Source organism: Patagioenas fasciata, chromosome 7, assembly GCF_037038585.1.
Source record: "Patagioenas fasciata isolate bPatFas1 chromosome 7, bPatFas1.hap1, whole genome shotgun sequence".
Lineage (NCBI taxonomy): Eukaryota > Metazoa > Chordata > Aves > Columbiformes > Columbidae > Patagioenas > Patagioenas fasciata.
Genome location: NC_092526.1, coordinates 21,977,234 through 21,996,423, shown reverse-complemented (window position 1 = coordinate 21,996,423; position 19,190 = coordinate 21,977,234). Strand labels below are relative to the sequence as shown.

At 42.8% G+C, this 19,190-nt stretch overlaps 1 protein-coding gene across 4 annotated transcripts in view; it reads left to right on the top strand.

The window, feature by feature from the left end:
• Nucleotides 1-2,380: 2,380 nt before the first annotated feature.
• Nucleotides 2,381-19,190, top strand: part of TLK1 (tousled like kinase 1) — a 69,842-nt gene continuing 53,032 nt past the window's right edge. Inside the window, exon 1 of one of the 4 annotated variants that reach the window (XM_065840817.2) lies at nucleotides 2,381-2,508. Coding sequence is in view for 2 of the 4 variants with exons in the window: in XM_071811062.1 (XP_071667163.1) it covers nucleotides 3,095-3,239 (145 nt within the window). In the remaining 2 variants the exon portion in view is untranslated. Of the gene's footprint in view, nucleotides 2,509-2,876; nucleotides 2,898-2,925; nucleotides 3,240-19,190 lie in introns of those variants that run through there. The other 3 variants (XM_071811063.1, XM_071811062.1, XM_065840816.2) reach the window with 3 other exon arrangements.

Here is a 19,190-nt window from a genome sequence, read left to right as displayed (position 1 = left end):
CTCACCACTGTGAGGGAGAGTTTATCCGTCTGGCCACTGGACCATAAAGTTTTATTGCAAACTGAAAGCAGGGCATTGCCAGTGACTCTGAAAAGCATTATGTACCTTTATGATGCTATATAATAAAGGAAGTCTTTTAGAATATGTTTGGAAATTTCTAAAAGGTATTAATGAAGATGTTCTTCTCTGCTGCTGTGAGACTATTAAACTGGTAACACTGAAGCGATGTAGTTTTACAAATAAGGGGGTGCCTTAAAATCAGTGTCAGCTCTAACACATGACCAAAGTAGATTTTCTATGAACTATAGAAGGGAAATACACCAGCTCCATGTATTTTTAAAGTTATCTAGGTTGTCTCATCTGGAGATAATCTATAGAATTCACACTCTGTTTTCAATCTACATCAACAGCTCCCAAAACCAAGAGATATAGCTCTGCTATATTAGGAAAATAGACCCCAACCTGTATTTTGCAGCAGGTACCCGTTTCCGCCAAGCAACAGGCGCTGTGTTTAATGAGTGCTCTGGTGGGGAGTCCTGCAGTATCTGCCCACTCACTCCGGTCCCTCAGTGAGATGCCTTCTAACACATGACAAGGTATTCCAAAGATCTGATTATTTTTCACAGTGTTAATTTATGACAGTTCAAAAGACATCTCAGAATTTTTGTAACATTTAAACTGCATGTCTGATAGAAGAAGTAATGAATGGGATCTTCCTCTTCATACTCTGTTCCTCTAGTCAAAGTGTGTGGTGCTTTATTTAAACAAGGAGTCCCAACCATATCAGGGGAATAACTTGTGGGCAACAGATTTTAAGCAAAAGTGGCAAAATAATGCTTTTTCACATGTTTTTCTAAGGGTAGCAAGGGTTTGTATTAAGTGGTTGCAAATGAGTATAACCAAAGAGACTGAATTTCTTTAAATTATTGCTTCTTACTTGGCAGATTTTAAAACCAGCATCTTGCAGCAGAATATGCTCATCAGGAAATGAGGTACACATTCACTTATGTTATCATATGGATTGTGGGATTGTGAGTATGGTTTGTTTTTAATCTTGCAAGAAGTTTCTATGCCAGCTGCTAACTATTAATATTGCAGTCAGAGTGAACTAGCACTGTTCTACTTCATGCCTAGCTACTTGCAATTTCCTGGTGTAGTTTGCTGAGGTAAAGTCTGAGAAGTCTTCTGTAGGATCAAGTCCTTAAAAAGTAAGTCCAGTTAAGTCTTGGTTGAAGTATCAGATCACTCTTCTCTGCCAAAAAAAATACAGCTATTACTACGTATATGTCCTGGAACAGACTTATTTAGCGAATAAACATACTAATTTTTACTCCAAGTTAATACCAAATTGCTAAGAAACTTGCAGCTATGTTGTATACTTGTGGGAGGTGAAGATCTTAGATAATTTGACAGATGTCACTTTAAAAGGAAAAGATAGAACTGGCAATATCTGTGTTGTGCACAGATCCAACCCCACATCAGTGATGTACTCCTTCCATTCTCAGACAAAGGGGAAAGTAGGTTAGTAGATGGCCAGGACGTCTCCGCACAGCAACCACAAAATGAGCACCATGCCTGGGTGATGAAAATACTTATTTATATATGCTATATATGAAAAATATGCAATATATATATATGCAGTACATATATATATGCAATGTATCTGCAAACTGTGGTATTTTTTTAAGTAATCAAACTAATTGTCATACTTATGTTGCACTCATAAATTAAAAGGCTTTGTTCCAGAATGGACTTTGCCACGTGCCTCACTTTCTCAGTGAAGACTATGTTAGTTTTAAGAAAGGAAAACGTGATATGTTGGTTTAAATTTTGCTATGTCTGGACTTTAGTCTAACGCTAGGCAGAGAATTACGTTTGGAAAGATGTACAGGTCAGGGCTGGTGCTCAGCCTGTGTGGAGAGGCAGGTGAGAGGTGATGGGGCCTGCTACATGGATCCTGCCCGAGGATCAGCTCATCTGGTGGGAACTGATGCTTTGCAACCAGGCAGGTTACAGCCGGTGAGCAACACCTTCTTCCTCTGGACAACAGCTTCTCTTGGGTTGAGTCCCCCCGAGTTTCTACGACCGCACAGTCCTGTTCGGAGAAAGAAAAACACTTGAAATCCTGCAGAACCCTGTCAGGAAAGCTGCCAAAAACATTTACCTCGACGGCGGTGGGCAGTGCCCCGTTCAGCCCCGCTGTTACTGCCCATACTCACCGCAGCCACGGGCTGGGCTCGCCCCGCGCAGTCCCACGCCGGGTGGTGCCGGTGGTGGGGCCCCGGCCCGGGCAGCGCCGCGTACGGGCTCCGCTCCCGCCCCCGTGCCGGCCGCCGCGCCTTCCCCCGCCGGGGACGCGAGGGAAGGCGCGGCGGCCGGCACAGGGGCTCCGACTTGGGCGAACCGAGCCGTCCAGGACATCTGGCCGGAGAGAAGCGCCGCGGCCTCGGGGGAGCCGCCTACGGCTCCGCCGCGGCAGCCAGCGGAGCGCTGCCCGAGGCCCGGAAGGTGAGCGCCGTGCCGTGGGCGGTGGCAGGGAGGGAGGTCGCGGCCGCGGGACGGACGGGCGTGCGTGGGGAGGGAGCGGGGGTCAGGCGGCGGGCGGCTGCGGGCCGGCCCAGGGCAGGAGCCGGGGCAGCTCTGGAGGCGGGAGCCTTCCGGCGCGCGGGGCCGCGGGGCAGGTGCGTGCGCGGGGGGTGCCGCTCCCCGCCCGGCGGCCCTGGGCGGCTGCGGCGCGGCTGGGCGCCGGCGGAGCGCGGCGCTCGCTCGGCTCACGATCGTGTTTGCGCATGACCCCTCCCCGCCTGAGCCCTCCCCTCCCCGGCGGCAGCGGGGAAGGTTAGCCTCAGACACAGGCGGCTGCTCGGCGGCGGCGGCCGCGGCGACGCAGTGCAGAGGTGCGGGCAGGTTGCGCCGGCCCCGCGCCCCGTCTCTCCCACGCCCCGCCTGTCTTCGGAGCCCGCTCCCCGCCGGCGGCCTCCCCGCGCCGGTGTCGGGCCGGCCCCCCGGCCATGAGCGCGGCGCTGGGTGTCCCCCCGCCGCGCCGCCTCCCCCGCCGCCCCCGGCGGCTGCCGGGCTCCAGGAAAGTAGCTTGATGAGTGTCCAAAGTAGCAGTGGAAGTTTGGAGGGGCCGCCATCTTGGTCCCGGCTCTCCACGTCCCCACCGAGCCTGCAGGGCTGCTCCGCGGCGGCGGCCTCCCAGCTCCACGGCGCGCCGCCCGGCAAGCCGCCCAAGGAAGGTAACCAGCGCGCCGCGGGGCTGCGCGGGGGGCCCGGCCCTCGGGGAGGGGCCCGGCGGCCGCCGCCGGAGGCCGGTCCCGGGCTGGAGGGGAGCGGCGGCGGGAGAGGCTGGTGTCCCCGGCGGCGGTGCGGGGTCAGCGCTGGGCCCGGCGGCGGTGAGGGAGCCTCCGCCGCTAGGCGAGCGGGGCCGCGCCGCCCGCGCCTCGTTGTTCCCCCCGCCGCCGGGCCGCGGAGGGGGATCGGCCGCGCTCCCTCCGCTCCCGGGCCGTCCGCCCGCCGCCGGTGCCCGCGGTGGCTGTTCTCGGGCGGCAGCTCGCCGCGTCCTCCCCGAAATCGGTTTCCCTCCGCCAGCGGTAAAGTGAAAGTGCTGCGCCGGAGGATGCGGCCGTTGTTGCTGATGAAGGGAGTCGGGCACTTTTGGCATCATGGAGGTGGGGAGGAGAGAGGGGCCGACACCGCAGGGTTCGGCCCCGCGGGGAAGGCGCCCCCGGGGGCGGCAGGTTTTACGGCCAGAAGTGACAGGGCGCCTTGCGGCCACCGCGAAATGACTGCAACTTTCTCCTGTCCTCCATCACGCCTTGGATGATAATATTTTTCTCCTCCCTCCCCTGCTCCTCCCCTCTTGTGTTACACCGACAGCGACAGCAGGGTGTTGTGGGTGTTTGCAGGGAATATCTGTATGAAGGTTATGAGCAAACAAGTCCCTTCGCTATTCCCTTTCGGGTATTGTCTGCTTTTCCTCCTTGCGTTGAAATGTATTGCCACAAGATGTAGCAGTTATACAGCTCGTGGATTGCTCGCTGCTTTTAGCTAAAATAACTACTTGCTGAACGCCGGTTAGTGGCGGAGGAGAACTTTTATAGATGGATACTTGCATGCCGAGCAGATATATCATTTTACTTCATTTGCCCCAGTTTAATGAATACCGTGTAGCATTTCTTGTAGCGTCTGCAAAACGTCATCGCTCAAACAGGAAACTTGCTAACTTGAAATAATAGTGAAAATGGGGAGTCTTTGTTTTTCAAGTCTCTCCATAGCTGCTTCTTTCTGGTTTTGTTTGGTTTGGTGATTTTTTTTTTTCTTTGGAGGGGGGAGGGGTTGTTAAGCTATGTAAGGACTTGGTAACAGGGATTTGACATCCTGAAAATGCGTAACGCAGTCCGTGTTTCTCCATTTTCCACACCGGTAGTTGTCAGACTTGTATCACTCTGTGTCACTTTTGCACACGCTTCTCCAGGTAGATTGACATGAAATGCTCTAGAAAATACCTGGAAAGGAATTACAGTATATGTTAAAGATGCTGAGCAAAGTGGCAGGCATTTTGTGCTCATCTTCTGTGGGAAACTGAAGCTTTTAGAAAAACAACCACCGCTGGCCCAGTATATAGTTTAAGTTTATTGAGAGTAGGTTTCTTCAGTATTGCGACACTTGTTATGAATACGTGTGCATATAATATTCACGCAGACTGTATAGATGAGGTATTTTTGCACCTGGCATATAAGCCTGAAATTATTATTGCAGCACAACTTATATATATCTATTTATTTTAGAGAAAAATTATGTTTCTTGAGTACCACTTTTTAGACATTGAAAAACATCATTGTGAAATTAGTTTTTAATGTGATGGTTATGGTGCTTTTGACTTTTTTCTTTCTTAGGACTCATGGTGTTGGATTTTTCTAGGTACTGTAATTTACATCCTCTAATGCAGGTTCATGGGTTACAGAGTAATCAAAACCCTGGTGTTTGCTTAGTACTGTAACGTACTGTGTGTGCACAGTGTTCCTGGGTCGCGATAATTGTGCATCCTCACTAGGTAGCTCTGTTTGAAAATCAGCATAAGCTGCCAGCCATACTTGGATTTACATTTTGCGTTTGTGCTCATGGGATGTTATCACCACACTTTGTGTGTAGACATTTTACAAAGAAGTATCTTGCCTGAAAGCAGTAGGCCCCAAAATACAAACATGTTTGTAGACATTGCCTTATATATGTGAAAGAATGATGTCAGATCAAACTAATAAATGTGCTCTATTTGCAGTGCAATGTATTTTTAGAAGTTTGTGCTCTCATCGATTTTAAACTTGTGATACCTTGTGATGTTAATGGAGAGTATGAGCTTTGGGGCAGTGCAGGAGGCTGCCAGTCCATACTGAATTAGTGCTGCATCGCCACTGATGCCTGTGCCAGTTTTAACTGGAGAATATTTCCAGATACGGACCATTTGGCACTGGGACTGATCTTGTGCCCCAGCCTGGACTTCCGCTTTGTGGATTCCGATCCCATTGGTTGGCTTCTGTCATGGATCTGCCTGTGTTGCCTTCGGATATGCAGGCCCTCAGTGTGTACACCATGTGTGCTATGGTTTATCTGACCGTACTTGTGATTCACTGTGAAAATTTGGCATAAGCCCACATCTCTCACACAGGTTTTTAAAGGTTCTGATGTATTGAGAACAGAAAACCACAGCACCCTGGTTTAGCGTGTCCTACTGATACTGTATGAAGCTCTAATATGGAGGAAGCAAACTGAAAAGCTCTGGCATATATAACTATCACACAAAGTTATTTTTTAAAAAATGCAATGCCTTGTCAGTATCAAAAAGTGACTACTGGGGACATAGAAGTGAAATTAAATAAAATAATATTTTCTGGAATGCACTACAACATTTCAGCAACAGTTTTCATTGAATGTTGTCTTCTATGTCTTGGCTTACAAGGACATCGTGGCTTAGCTGTATAGATTTAAATTTATGTTTTAAAGTTTTAAAATTAGAGGACTGGGGTGGACTTGAATACAATTGCATCTGTACGCTTACATGCTACCAGAATAGTCTCTTGTTTGCATTTCAGTATAGCTTGTAAATGTCTGTAGTTCTGTCAATTGTTTTATATGCCAATAACTTGTGTGTGGGATATGTGGCCACTTATTCAAGAGCCCTGCAGTAGATGCTATCAGGAATTTAGGAGGACTGTTATATGGTATTATTTTACATACCGTATGTGATTGTATGGCTAAATCTTGTGCCACAGCTCACATAATTGTACTCACACAACTTTATGTTTGAAGTTTATTGAGTTTTGACTGCTTTGTGGGTGTAACTAAGAAGACCGAAGCGCATAGCTAGAAAGTGCTGTATTGTAAATGGGGGATGTTCAGGTCATTGCTGACAAGGCAGAGAGACAAGAGATTTTGGGTGATACATATGAGTGTCTTTGGGTAGCTTATTTTTTGAGGTTGGAGGCAGTGCCGCAGTGTCTGATGGTCAGGCATGATGCTTTGCAAGTTATTTTTTGTGTGTGCTGTTGTCTTTGAACACCTTACAAAAAGCAAAACTGCATGCCAAATACAACTTTGAATTACCACAACAGGAATGTGAATTTCAGTTTTCCAATATGAACCCATATGGCAACAAATTGGTAAATAAACTGGTGACATCTATTTGACACTCTTTGAATAACTGATGTTGTAGATGCAGCAAATTTTGTTGGTCACTTTTGTAAAAAATCTGATAAATGTGTATTATTTGTATTTGTTGTTGCCTAAGATGTGATGATAGTTGTATATCTGAGCATAAAGGTACAGTTTCTTTCCTCCTTGAGTTTCCAGTCTACAAAATGTTTCCAGATGCCAGATTGTGTCACAGAGGCTACATACACTATATTAGTCCATGAACATGAAAGCTACCTGATCTTATTAAGACTTCCAGGATTGGGGTTTTTTTGCTGTTTTTGCTTGTAGTGCAAAAACTCAGCTGCTTTATTTGCTTAACCAGTAAGGTCTCAGTAAGTTTATTAATAGTTTCTTGTCATTCAGCTGTAATTGAGAATTTTACGAATTTGGATGGTTTATGTGGGAGCAGAGAAGAATGAGAATGCGTCATGTTTAAAGATGATGGTGTATTTTTACTTAGGATGAGCGCAGCAGTCATGAAAGATTCTTTAGGCTGGCTGTAGCATGAACGGGTGTTGTGTATGACTGTATGTTGTGCCACTGAAATGCACAGATTCTGGCTTGTGATATTGCTGTTTCTGTTGCAGATGTGTTCTTCATAGTGAGCTCACGCTTATGCCAGATTCTCACGAGATTTTTATATCATGTCAAATTGAGACATGGGAGAAGACAGCCTTTTTTTACAAATATAGGCCCATGTTTGAATCTGGTTTTCTAAAAGGCAAGTGCTGCAGAGAATAGAGTAAATTAGTACTTGGGTGATTGTTTTAATTCTGTTTTAACTTGCCTAGGACAGAATTTCCCATTAACATGTTCCATTTTGAAGAGAGAATCAATATATTAAAGGATAGTCTGTATTTATTTATTATTCTCTTATTTCAAATAAAAAGCCTGTTATTTCTCTCATTCTTATTTTTTTCCTAAACATTTTTTTTCCTTGTTTGCTTTTTCTTTCAGCAAGTAAATTGTTTTCTTCAGCAAGCTGAAGTAAACTTGCTTATTAGTAATAACTCTGATCTGGAATTAGTCTTGATATTTCCTTGGGTTTTCTAAGAGCCTGGTAATCCTGAATGATTGCAGAATACTGTTGGGACTCCTGGGAAAAGCTACTGTGTATATATGTGCATCACAGTCAAAGTTAGGTCTGTGTAATTTTGGTACTGAAGAATGGAGATTATGGAAATACGACAGACTTAAATAATCCTATATGCTTTCTGTATTCTTGATAAAAGGTTCTGTATTGAAGTAGTATTCGCTTCCAATCCAGATTACTCCCAATCTAAATTTTTGGCATCCATGCTGAGTTTTTTTACACAAGAAAATGTTGAAGTTAGTAAATTGTGTTTATGCAGTAGAGTATTTTCTGAACTGTAGCTCCCCTAAAACATAAAAGCACACTAGGGTAGGGGGAAGAAAAGCATTGTCTTTAGGAACTTTTTATTCTTTCTATTTTGCTTGGTGTGTTTTGGCTGTAAAAAAGGAAAACGGAAATTTGGTTTGCCAAATTGCTCTGGGTGGAGAGGAGGGTGGGTAGAAGAAGAAGAGTAGAGTGATCAGGATTTCTGTTGGGAGTGCCGGTGCTCCAGCTGTGATCGCTGGAGAGCGGTTAAACAGAAACTGGCCGCCATAGTATACCCCAGTTTCTCAGGTGGGCTTGCGGGTGGAAAACTTCTAATGGTTACTGAAGGTAACAAGGGACAAATACTGCACTTTATGTTCAGTACTTGAGGATCAAGTTCAGCAGCAGTGGAGAAGGGTTAGTGAGCATCAGAAGGTATTTTGAATCCTACATTTCCCTTCGTCCTGACTCCATCCTTGTTGAGGTGCTGTGTTTGGGACAGAAACTACGGGTCTGCTTTCCCAGGCACCTTGTCCCTGGAGGTCTCACTCCTTCCTTTCATTCCTGAGGGACGTGGCAGCAGAGAAGTCCTGGCAGCCAGCCTTTTCCTGGGTAGGATGTAGTAGGTGGTAGGAACATGAACACTTGTAAAGTTGATCGACCTCCAGTCAAACTGAGTCCCAGAAGAGGGGAGCAGAAGGGCTTGAGTGAGGTTGGACATGCTGAAGATTGATGGGGAAGGCTGGGGTAGCGCAAGCCTTTGGGGCTGGGTCCGTGCTGGAGGAATTGACTGAAATCAGGGTGATTATATTACTAATTTTAATCATGGCTTAAATCAGCGAGCAGGAAATCCTGATTAAATAATTGTTTTTAATTTTATTTTGCATTTGTGCTTAATTATTTTTCTTAAAGAAAAGTTGATTCTAATTGGTCTAATTTGATCATGCGTCTTGCTATGCAGGAGGGTGCGCATCTATATGCATTTATTTAAGTAGTTATACAGCTTAGAGTCTTAATGTTTAAGAAACATAATTTCCCATGCTTTAGAAAGCTTTTAGCTAACTTTATTAGTGAAATAAAATGAATCCTAATTGTGCTAGATACATAAGAAGAAACAAATATATCCAAATGTATTATGCATTTAAACCAGATTAAGTAGAATTGTCTGTAGTTTGTGAAATGAATCAGTTATTTCTGGTCACCATGCCTTGCAAGATTCAGAGTTAACAGATCAAATCCAGTGACTCTTCCTTCTTGCTCATCATTTGGAAAAGAAAGCTGAGCTTCCTGCTTTCCAAGTTGTCAGTTGGTCCTTAGTGGTTCCAAGTGAACCAACTGTTGCAGTGGTTGAACAAATGAAAATGGCAGAAGCGGCTGATGGTGAAAGCTGCTCGAGTGCTTCAGAGTTCCGATCTGGGTGGCTTCCAGCGAGGTGGTGGTTTGGCTGCCAGCAGAGCATTAAAGTTTACATTGCTTGAATGTATTTTTCCCTTGTACGAATTTAATAGATCATAAACTTTAAGCCTCACCATAGATTCTTATCTCTCCAGGTTTAGCTTAAGTGTTTAATGCTGGAGTGTATTTTTTAAATAAGCAAATAGGAAAATTCATCCACTCTGTGCTCCAAAGGCTTTTTTAACTTTAGCAGGAGAGGCATTGAGGCTAACAAATGTTCTGCAAGGATTTAGAGGGAAAGCTAGGAGTTGTTGGATAATTACACATCTGTGACAGGAATCTGATCACTTCGGAATGGGAAACTTAATTTACTGAAGCTTTTACATGAAGCTGAGCGTCAGGGAGGTCAGTGTTCCCTGGAACCGCCTCTACTTGCTGCACGGTGACAACAGGAGCATTAAGCAATGTATCTTGCCTCATCATATCTGCACAGTTTTAAGTGGGTGGAAGCTTAAAGGCCGCAGTGCTTTCTTTATAACATCCTTAAGAACAAAGCACTCTGAGCTTCAGATTTTAAGAGATGAGGACAGTGGTAAGAAACTCAAGTGCCTTTTACAGGAAATGAAGCCCGACCGTAATTACTTGGCAAGTACTGGGTTCCCTTTCTCTGAGCTTCTGATACAGCTATACCTGTAAGAGAAAAGGAAGAAAAAGATCCTTTTTTGAGGAATAATGGGAAATCTTCATACTTTTAGGAAAATCCCATGTATGATGTCACATACACCTAGTGTTTTAGATACTTAGTTTTATGACTGTATCTTGAGCTCAAAGCGTATAGGTGCTTCAAGCACTGTGTTCTGCAGCTGTAGCTTCTGGTGGATTGCAAATGTTTATTTTTTTTTGGTAATAGGTTCCACAATTTTGTCCTGAATTTTGCTATTTCGGTCCTCAGGGAGGTTGCAGTATTTGCTATTTCTTTGCTTATTCCTAGTAAAAGTGGTGAGAGAAGTAGCATCCTTTAGTAAGTTGACATTTTCATTATAAAGCAATTTAAAATAAAATCCACACATTATTAGTAATATTTGCTTTAACATCAGTAGAAACATGTATTTTAAAATTAATTTATACAGAATTATAATTAAAAATATGTTTGTTTAGACAGGACAAGTTTTTTTGTTTGACACTGGTGACTTACGGCAAGCTTTATATTTTTCTAAGTGATATCATTGTAAAGACCAACTGTATTTGCACATTCAAGATTGTGATGAAACCAGTTCTCTTAATAAATATGTTGTTTGTATGATGAAAAATAGGGTAACTTTGAAATAGCCGTGGGTTTTTATCTTTTACAAATATGATGTTAGTTTATGTAGCAGAACGTTATGCTGGAGGTCTCTATTGGCAAATGCTTTTAGTCTTGATGGGTAATTATCCATTTTTAACAGTTCTCTTAAAAGATATATCAGAAGTTTGGAAACTTTTCGAAGTCCACTGCTCAGGCAAATCCAGGCAAGTGTCCTGCTCCCCTTCCCACTCTCTCCCCTGGTGTTCCCTTCACCAGCCAGGTGAGAATCTACCTGGAGAGAAGAGTGATGGTGGTCTAAGTGGTGTCATTATCTTCATGAGATAATTCTTTTGTTTTAGTTGTGGTGATTATAGATTATTAAGAGTTGATTAATCAGTATTAGTCACTAGATTTGTTTGGTTTTTGTTTCTTTTGCAAGTCAGTTATTCCTTGAGCCAGCTGTTGTTTGGGAATGGTTGCTGTGTCTTTGATACATGTTTTAGAAACTTTTTGATTATTAGTGTTGCATTTTAGTTTCAGTAGTTTTATTCACCGTACTAAACCATGGTAAAAGTCTGTCTTGCAAGTTCGCTGCAAGCTTTAACTTGTGGAGTAACTCTTTTTGTAGTCGCTTTGTATTTAGTATTATGAAGGGCCATTATGAGGAGTGGGATTTTCATATTTTAAAATTACTATGGAATACAAATAGAAGTAAATCCTGGAGATGCAGGTTTAGGATTTTTAAATGAGATATTACAAAAAGTGCTTTTTGCTGTGCTTGTTATTGCCTCAGTATGTGATTGCTTTTTGTGGAGTTCATTGCCTATTTAATTTACTTCTACTTATATAATCATATTGCATGTTACCTCTTTCTAATTAAATTGTATTATTAAATGATGGTGGTACTAATAATGCCTCAGAGGGGTAACACCAGTATTCAAACTATGAAAGGCACATGTCATGGTCTTTGCTTCCTTGTTAGATGATATTTTGTATTCTGCATCCATAGATTTTCTTTTTTCACTCCCTTGCTTCATACATGCTGTCACATCCTGAACATCCAACTGGTTAGTATTAAGGAAGAGGCAATTTTATATATAATGCATGTACACACTTTTATATATGCACAAAGTCTGTGTGTGAAGTCTGGATGAGTTGTCTGTTTAGTCATTAGGAATACTAATGTTGTTAGGGACCCCCATCCCCCACAGCATTTCACAAACAAGCTAAGCTTACACAAAAACTTCAGCTGCTCTTTAGTAAAAATGTTCTAAATTCCTGTTGTCTCTTGTTACATACTTCTTAAAAACTTGACTCATTTTTTCAAATATGTAATTTTGTTAAACCTGCTGATGAGTATTGCAGATTATGTAAAGTTTGGCTGCTAGATTAATGGTACCAGTTTTGCCATATCTTGAGTTTTAGCTTTTTACGTTGCTGTTTGCTTTTAAATAGAAAAATGTAGTGCTCACAAAAAAAAGCAGTCTGGTTGTGTGTTAAGATTATAGGTTAGTATTGTATTTATTTTATTTTTCTCTCTATTTGTTATATTTACAACATATGTCATAATTTGGGAATGAAATATTGAAGTTATGACAACAAAATAATTTCCAGTAAATGACCTTAATAGTGACTTTTTTTTTCCTCCTTCTCTTCCCTGTGTCGTGTGATTGAAAGTTGACCTGATTTGTTCTCCTGGCTAAATCACAACGTGCTGTTCTCTGAGAGCCTTTCACTTGTTTTTCTCTTCTGCAGAAGTGCAAACAACAGGCACCAGTCTGCCAGAGTCTGACACCACCTTCCTGCTGTTTTCCTTAAATCTCTCTTTTTCTTCAAGTTTGTTCATACAAAAGAAAGGGAGAGAGGGAGAAGCTGCTGGGTTTGCTTTTTTTCGTTGTTTTTGCAGCTTTGAGATCCCATCTTTCTAGGGGAAGTGACTGATGAGGCAGCAGTAGCAGTGACTGTCAGAAGTTGCAGAATTTGGCGGTGCGCCGCTGTCCCCGAGGCTCTGTGGCTGGGGTGTGTGCTCTTGCCTGGACCAGCTCCTGTCTCCTCCCACCCTCAGTTTCCCTTCCCGACCAGTGCTGGGCCACAGGGTGACCTCCAGTCTTGTCCCGCTCCTCTGCTCCCCTGTGCTAAGCTGTCCTTTCCCTCCTGAAGTTGCAGACCCCTGCCCAGCTTGCAATTGTGCATGCTGGGGATTTTCCTGGAGGGAGGGTGATCTTTGATAAAGGGAGCGGGTTTATGCGGTAGAAGCAAGAACCTTCCGGACATTCAAGCATCGGCTGCCTGCGCTCAGCTGGAGCTGCACTCGGTGGCGCGGTTTTGTGAGGATGCGGCTGGAGGTCTGTCCTCTGGTGTCCCCCGGTGTGTCACTGCGCAGGAGCCGTCCTGCTGGAGAGCCGGCAGCGGTGGTCCCTGCTTCGTGTGGTTAGGGGTTCACAGCTGCAGTGCCTGTGTTTAGAAAGACTGGAGAGGAATGTTGGTTTATCTTAGCTGTCAAAATTCTGCTTGAGAAAAAGTGAAATCCAGTTTTAAGATTGTTGTGGATAAAGGTCCAAATGAAGAATTTGGGGAAAATAACAGATTTTGTTAGTATTTTTTCTGTCTTTAATAATGGAAATTCTTCACAGTTTTTAGGTTTAAGTCAAGACAGGTCATTAAAATGACTTTTTGTTGCACCAGTTGAGTTATTGAATCTGGTTTGTTGTATGAATGATCCAAAGACACTGAGCAGAAGAGTTTATTTCTGGCAAAATGAGATGTTTTTAGTACAATTTCTCTCACTTTGTGAATAATCATGTTAGCATGTAGTACTTGCAGTACATTATTTTGTTATGTGAAAGCCGTACGTAAAAGCAGAGAATTAGTGATTCAAGTACTACCAAAATAGGTATATGGATGTAAAACTGCTTCGTTAGAGACTAAACTGACCTTTTTCTAAGAGGTATACCAAAACCTGCAGCGTGTACTTGGTCACTGGTGTTTGCATTTGCCACCTAATATTTAGAAGCTTTTCCATGTATAGACGTCACCATGTGTGTGCATGTTAACAGTGGCAACACGGCATTGGCAGCTGCTGGGGCGTGTGGTGGCTCCTGCCGCATGGGTAGGGTGAGGAGGGTGGCCTCCAACTGGCCTTTTTCTGAATTCACTGCAAACTGCTGGTGGTGAAACTTTCTCTTTCCTGATGTGTTGGGGTTTATTTGTTTGTGTTTTGGGGTTTTTTTGTATTTTGTTTTGTTTTTTCAAATGCTTTTACTAGTTCTTAAACTTCAGTTGTCTCTTCGTCACTAAGGTAGACAGCCCACTGGAGCGGTGGGCCTGTGGTGTGAGCAACAGGTCCCGTCCGCCTTTTCTAACTGGTGGAGGTAAGCCTGGCTCAGTTCTGGATCCTCTAAGTCCATTATAGACTTGTTGATAGATCAATTAATTTTAAAAAAAATAAAAATCTTCTGTGTGGTTAGGTTGGTGTTTAGTTACCTCCAAAGTCAGGAGTGTGGAAGCAGTCGAGGCAAATATACGCCAGGTGAAATGCATCCCAATTTATCAGCCAATTTATTGGTAAGGTGTGGCACTGCTTCCTGGTAGCGCTGGTTGTTGTGTCTCTGATGGGCTGTACAAGTTGGCTCTGAGAAGCCCGCTGCAGCCACCCAAGGGGTTTCATGGTCCTCCCTTGCTTATGGTATGAGCTGTTTTAAGGAGAAGACCTGCTTTATCTTCTGTGATTTGGAGAAGAGAACTTGGATCACACTCGTTTTTTCTTAAATTAGGCTGCAGTGATCCACCCAAGCCATTATAGTGTCCTTATCCTTTAACTGAGAAGAAATGTCGTTAGTTCCATAGGGCAACAAGTACTATGCAGCTGAGCATTCAGGTGCTTCTACATGGTGGATGATGTTAATTGCATGTAAGTATTTTTACTGGTGTCTTGAACTATGGTTTGAATATATACCTGACTATTATTTTTTTTAATTTGCAATATCAAAGACTTATAACTCTGCCCGTTCTTAATTTCTAGTTGCCCTCAGGGCTTCGACTGCATTTATGTTACAAAATGTTATTCACGTGATCGCAGACTTTGTTCCATGAAGTCTGTTCTTTGCTCAGTTCTCAGGAAGGGACTGTGTTTAAAGGAGTGAGAAACCTTTCTTTCTTTTAAAACTTGAATGAAAGTGATAGTATAGCAGGAAAGAAAGCTGATTTAAAATTAGGTAATGAACACTGGAAAGGAGCAATGGCTGTAATGCAGATTTCTTTAATGATAATGCTGAGGAACACTAAAACTGAATTTTTGACAGATGGTTACATAGGATGCTTTTTTGTTAACTATGCGGGTGGTGAATTTTTAAAAATGCTCGGTACACAAAGTTGCAACTGAATTTAATGTATACTGTGGGTATCAACAGGCTTTGTAGTTGTGCTGTAAGAAGGATAAATACAAAGTTTGAAATATTTCTTACCCTTAGTCTCAAACTTGATTTTTCACTGATTCATGTGTGATTTCATAGAAGTCTCATTTTTCCCTGTGTAATGGGAGCAATGCTGCAAGGTCCTAGGAAAATGTAGACGTAACATGTCAGCTCTGTGTGTGTGTTATTTATCTACTTAGAGCTGTATTCTGAGAAGTTCCTCCCTACAAGGGACTTTTAAAAAATGGGTTTCTTCCCCTGTTCAGCAAAGCTTGGGTTGCCTTGTCAGTTCAGAGGCTGCTAGTTGAATTGTACTTTTAAATTTTTTTAAGACAAACCACAAAAGCTTAAGGAACAGTATCTAGTTGCCTGATTCTTTGAGCACCACCTACCCTCTAGTCAGGGTGCCTAGAAGAGGAAGGTAGTGAGCTGCTGGCAGGTAGCATGGCCCTGCTCAGCACAGGGACAGGGTCCCGACTGCATGAGCTGCCTGGTGTGGTGGTTTCTCACCAAGCTTGTGATCCTGCAGTTTAAATCTCTTAATGTAATTCTTTTTGTTTCAGTTTTTGTATTTTCTATGCTATGTGCACCATGCAGATATTTTGAAAGGAGGAAACCGACAGTGCTGTTTGAGGTTTGTACCCTTTTTTCTTAAAATGGCGTAGTTCAAAAACCAAAATAGTTCATGAGTCTTGTGGTGAAAGTTAGAGGTGAATTTATTGTCAGAGTTTAATCTTAGAGGTGTAATAAGCTTTTTTGCATGTTTGTTGAACTGTGGCCTCTTACCGAAGTATATGGGAGTTGAAGTTATAGTTGATCACAGTGTTAACAGTGAAATAGATTAATATACTTGGAAAGACTTCGGATTTTTTACTTTATTTCTTATTTGTAGTATGTAATGAAGAGAACAGTATAGGTTAAGAGTTATGTCCTGTGGTCAGCAGTTGTACTGTGCTGTGTGCTGCAGGGAGCAGAGCCCGGGCCTCGGCCTGGGGGGCAGGGGCTGCCTGCGCTGGGGAGCATTTGGAGATCATGAGGGCAGAAATGGCAGCAGGAGCTACAGAAGTAAGGAGATTAGGAAATTCAGGGAATTAGCAACTGAAACACACTTCTATTGACACAAATACAGCTTTCAAATAGCAAATGACTGGTATTGTAACTTGGAAAAATAAGGAACATTTATTCTACTAAATTGTTGGGGGTTTTTGGACCGCCTTTCTACTCTATAGGTAACTTGCAGTCAAAGTTATTTAGGGAAAAGCGGCACAATTTATATTTGTTCCTTCATGGTTTACTTTTTCTGAGGAGTGAGAGTGAGAACCAAAAGCCTCGTGGGAAGGGGCACTGGCGCTCCCTTCCTGCTCACTAGGTGACCTCTGCTTTCAACTTCCTTTTCACTCCTTCCTTAGATAGCAGAAACTACTGTTTATTTTTGATATGTGCGAAAGGCCTGTGCCATTTTAAATTCTTTTAGACAGCCATTTCATGGACTCGAGCATTGAGAACTCCTGGTTTGTTTCCTTGTAAGTGAATGCACCAAATGAAATCCACTGTACTTTCTGGTATTTCTCTAGGTGGATGTTTCTTCTTCAGGACTGCTCCAGGCTTTTAGTGCTTTTCAGCATAGAGAGATAGAAAGTAGTGCACTTTTGTTCGGAGTGTGATGCACTTTTCGGGAGTATCACAAAACTGGTGTGATCTTGTGACCTGTTAGTCTGCATTGGCAGCAAGTGACCCATGAACGTGCAGTGTGCTTCTCCCTGCCTGCTGCCTCTTCCCCAAGGGCATAGGGAGCGTCTGGTTTTGCAGCAAATGAAGCTGAAATGGGCAAATTCTGCTTCTCCTTTTCTGTCTGGATACCTTTTACAGAACTGTCTGAAAGCAACAGTAATTGCAGCAGATTCCTCTACACAGACCTGAAAGGGGAGCTGGTGCAGATAGGCAGCCAGCACGTCACCTGCATGCATGCAGCCCAGGCTCTTTTAGTTTGTGTCTCCCTTGGCATAATGTTGTGTTCAGGGCAGATCTTTGCTACCCAGGAAGACAGTCTTTTAGTATTTCTGCCACAGATGTCTCACATAATTTTGGCCAAGACATTAAGTGCTTTCTGTAGAATGCAGATAGGCTTTTCCTACCTTATAGGGAAATTGTAAGCATAAACATATTGTCTCTGTATTGTATATTCGTTTATCGATCCTAGTAGTAGTACAGTGCAGTATAGCATCACTGATACTGCACTATGGGACACTAACAAGGAGTTTTTTACTTTTGATTGACCAAGGATATCCAGTAGACTAAAGCAACCCAAAGGAGTGCCTTCATATTTTCTTCTAAGCTTTCCTCTAGCTTAGTAGAAGACAATCATAAACCAATGCATTTTGTGTAGTTTTTCCTTATCCAGAACATTGTTCTTAACTCTGAAGAAAGAAAAACTGCTTTTGACCTTAAAAATGTATAATGAATCTTCCCTTTCCAGGAGAAAGCCCCATGGAACCTAGATATGATTAAGGCTTTATGGGAGATTTTAAAGAGGTTTGTATCACATTTATGCAGGCACAGACTACAGTGGTCAGAAATGACAAGAAACATCAGGAGGATGTGCTAGTCGGCTACCCAGTTACTGCCAAAACTGACAGTTGTCTTGAACAAAACTTTATTAAAAACACTTTAAATGAGTGCTTTGTATCTCTGATTGTTCTGCCACTGTAGCAGATGTTTAAATCAGATGTTGTCATTAAAAAAGCTTTACTGAAGGTGCATTTGTTTTTTAGTATCTACACATTTATTCTAAACAGACTGAATGCTTAGAGCAGCAGTACTTTACACAGTGAGAGTCAACTGGTTAGTAAACCTGCTGTCAGGTATCACTGTCTTTAGCTGCAAAGGGTGCAAAATGGTCAGCGAAGACCAAGTTAACAGACCTGTTTGTTTCTTTGAAACATTCTGGCTCTGCCAGCTTGGTGGTGTTGAAAAGCCACCAAAATCTTTCTGCCAAATCAGAACCTGGTCTTTGATCACTCTTGACAGTTCAGAATAATCTAGAGAAAAATTGCAAGTGAGTAATCCAGGTTTTTAAAAAGCAGGAAAATATGACATTTGGGATTATGTAGGGACAAGCTGCAAAGGAGTGGATGCCATTTCTTGTAATGAACATGTTCAGGATATCACCCATCTAGTTTCTCTTCGCTCAGAGCGTTGACTTCTTTGTCAGGCTTGTTCTGCATATGGTTTTGTAGCCAACAACTTGGAAAATCTTTATTTAGCAATTTTTTAATTTTTTAAGCTGGTAGTTGTATGAGTTCAGAATAAGTATTTTTAAGTAGGACATTTCCAAGAGGGATATTATTCACTGATGCTGCTGCTGCTCTATGGGGTATTTTTTTTGTAGTGGCTTTTCTGTTTGATTGATATAGGAGGGCTTTTTGTAATAAAGAAACATCTTGCAGTTGTGGATTTTGGTCTAGGAAGTACACTCTGATCTTACCTAACTCAGTATTGTTTTTAGGAGCCTAGAAGGGATTACCGGACATGAAGAGGGATTTTAGATGTTGGAGATTCTTCCACGTAGATTGTTCTGCTGTTGCGCATAGCAGATGTTTCTGTTACTGTGCCCATTAACTTACCTGTTGAATTCAAGTTTCGTCAAGGTGTGTGGAGAGGCAAAAATACAGCGATACCAGTCTTCAGAATGTAGCCTCCTTACTACTGTTGAGGGATGGCAAATCCAAGAGAAACAGTTTTCAAGATACTAGTACTATGCTGCATGTTCTTTCAGTTGTCCTTTATCCCTTCATTCATCACGCTAAAATTTATTCACCAGACTCAGGAAGGACCTTGCTGTGGTACTGTTGCTCACAGCAGTGTTTGCTATGCTAACACTTCCTGTACATGTTGCACATGGCGTTATGTAGAACTTTGGGAAATGGATAGGTAGATGCCATGTTGAACGTTCTATGCCATGTCTTCTCTCTATTAATTATTCTATACTTTCCAACTCCTATCATTAATAAGGAAAAAATGCTGCAAAAATAATGGCGTAATAATTTCTGGGGCAAGATGGGAAAAA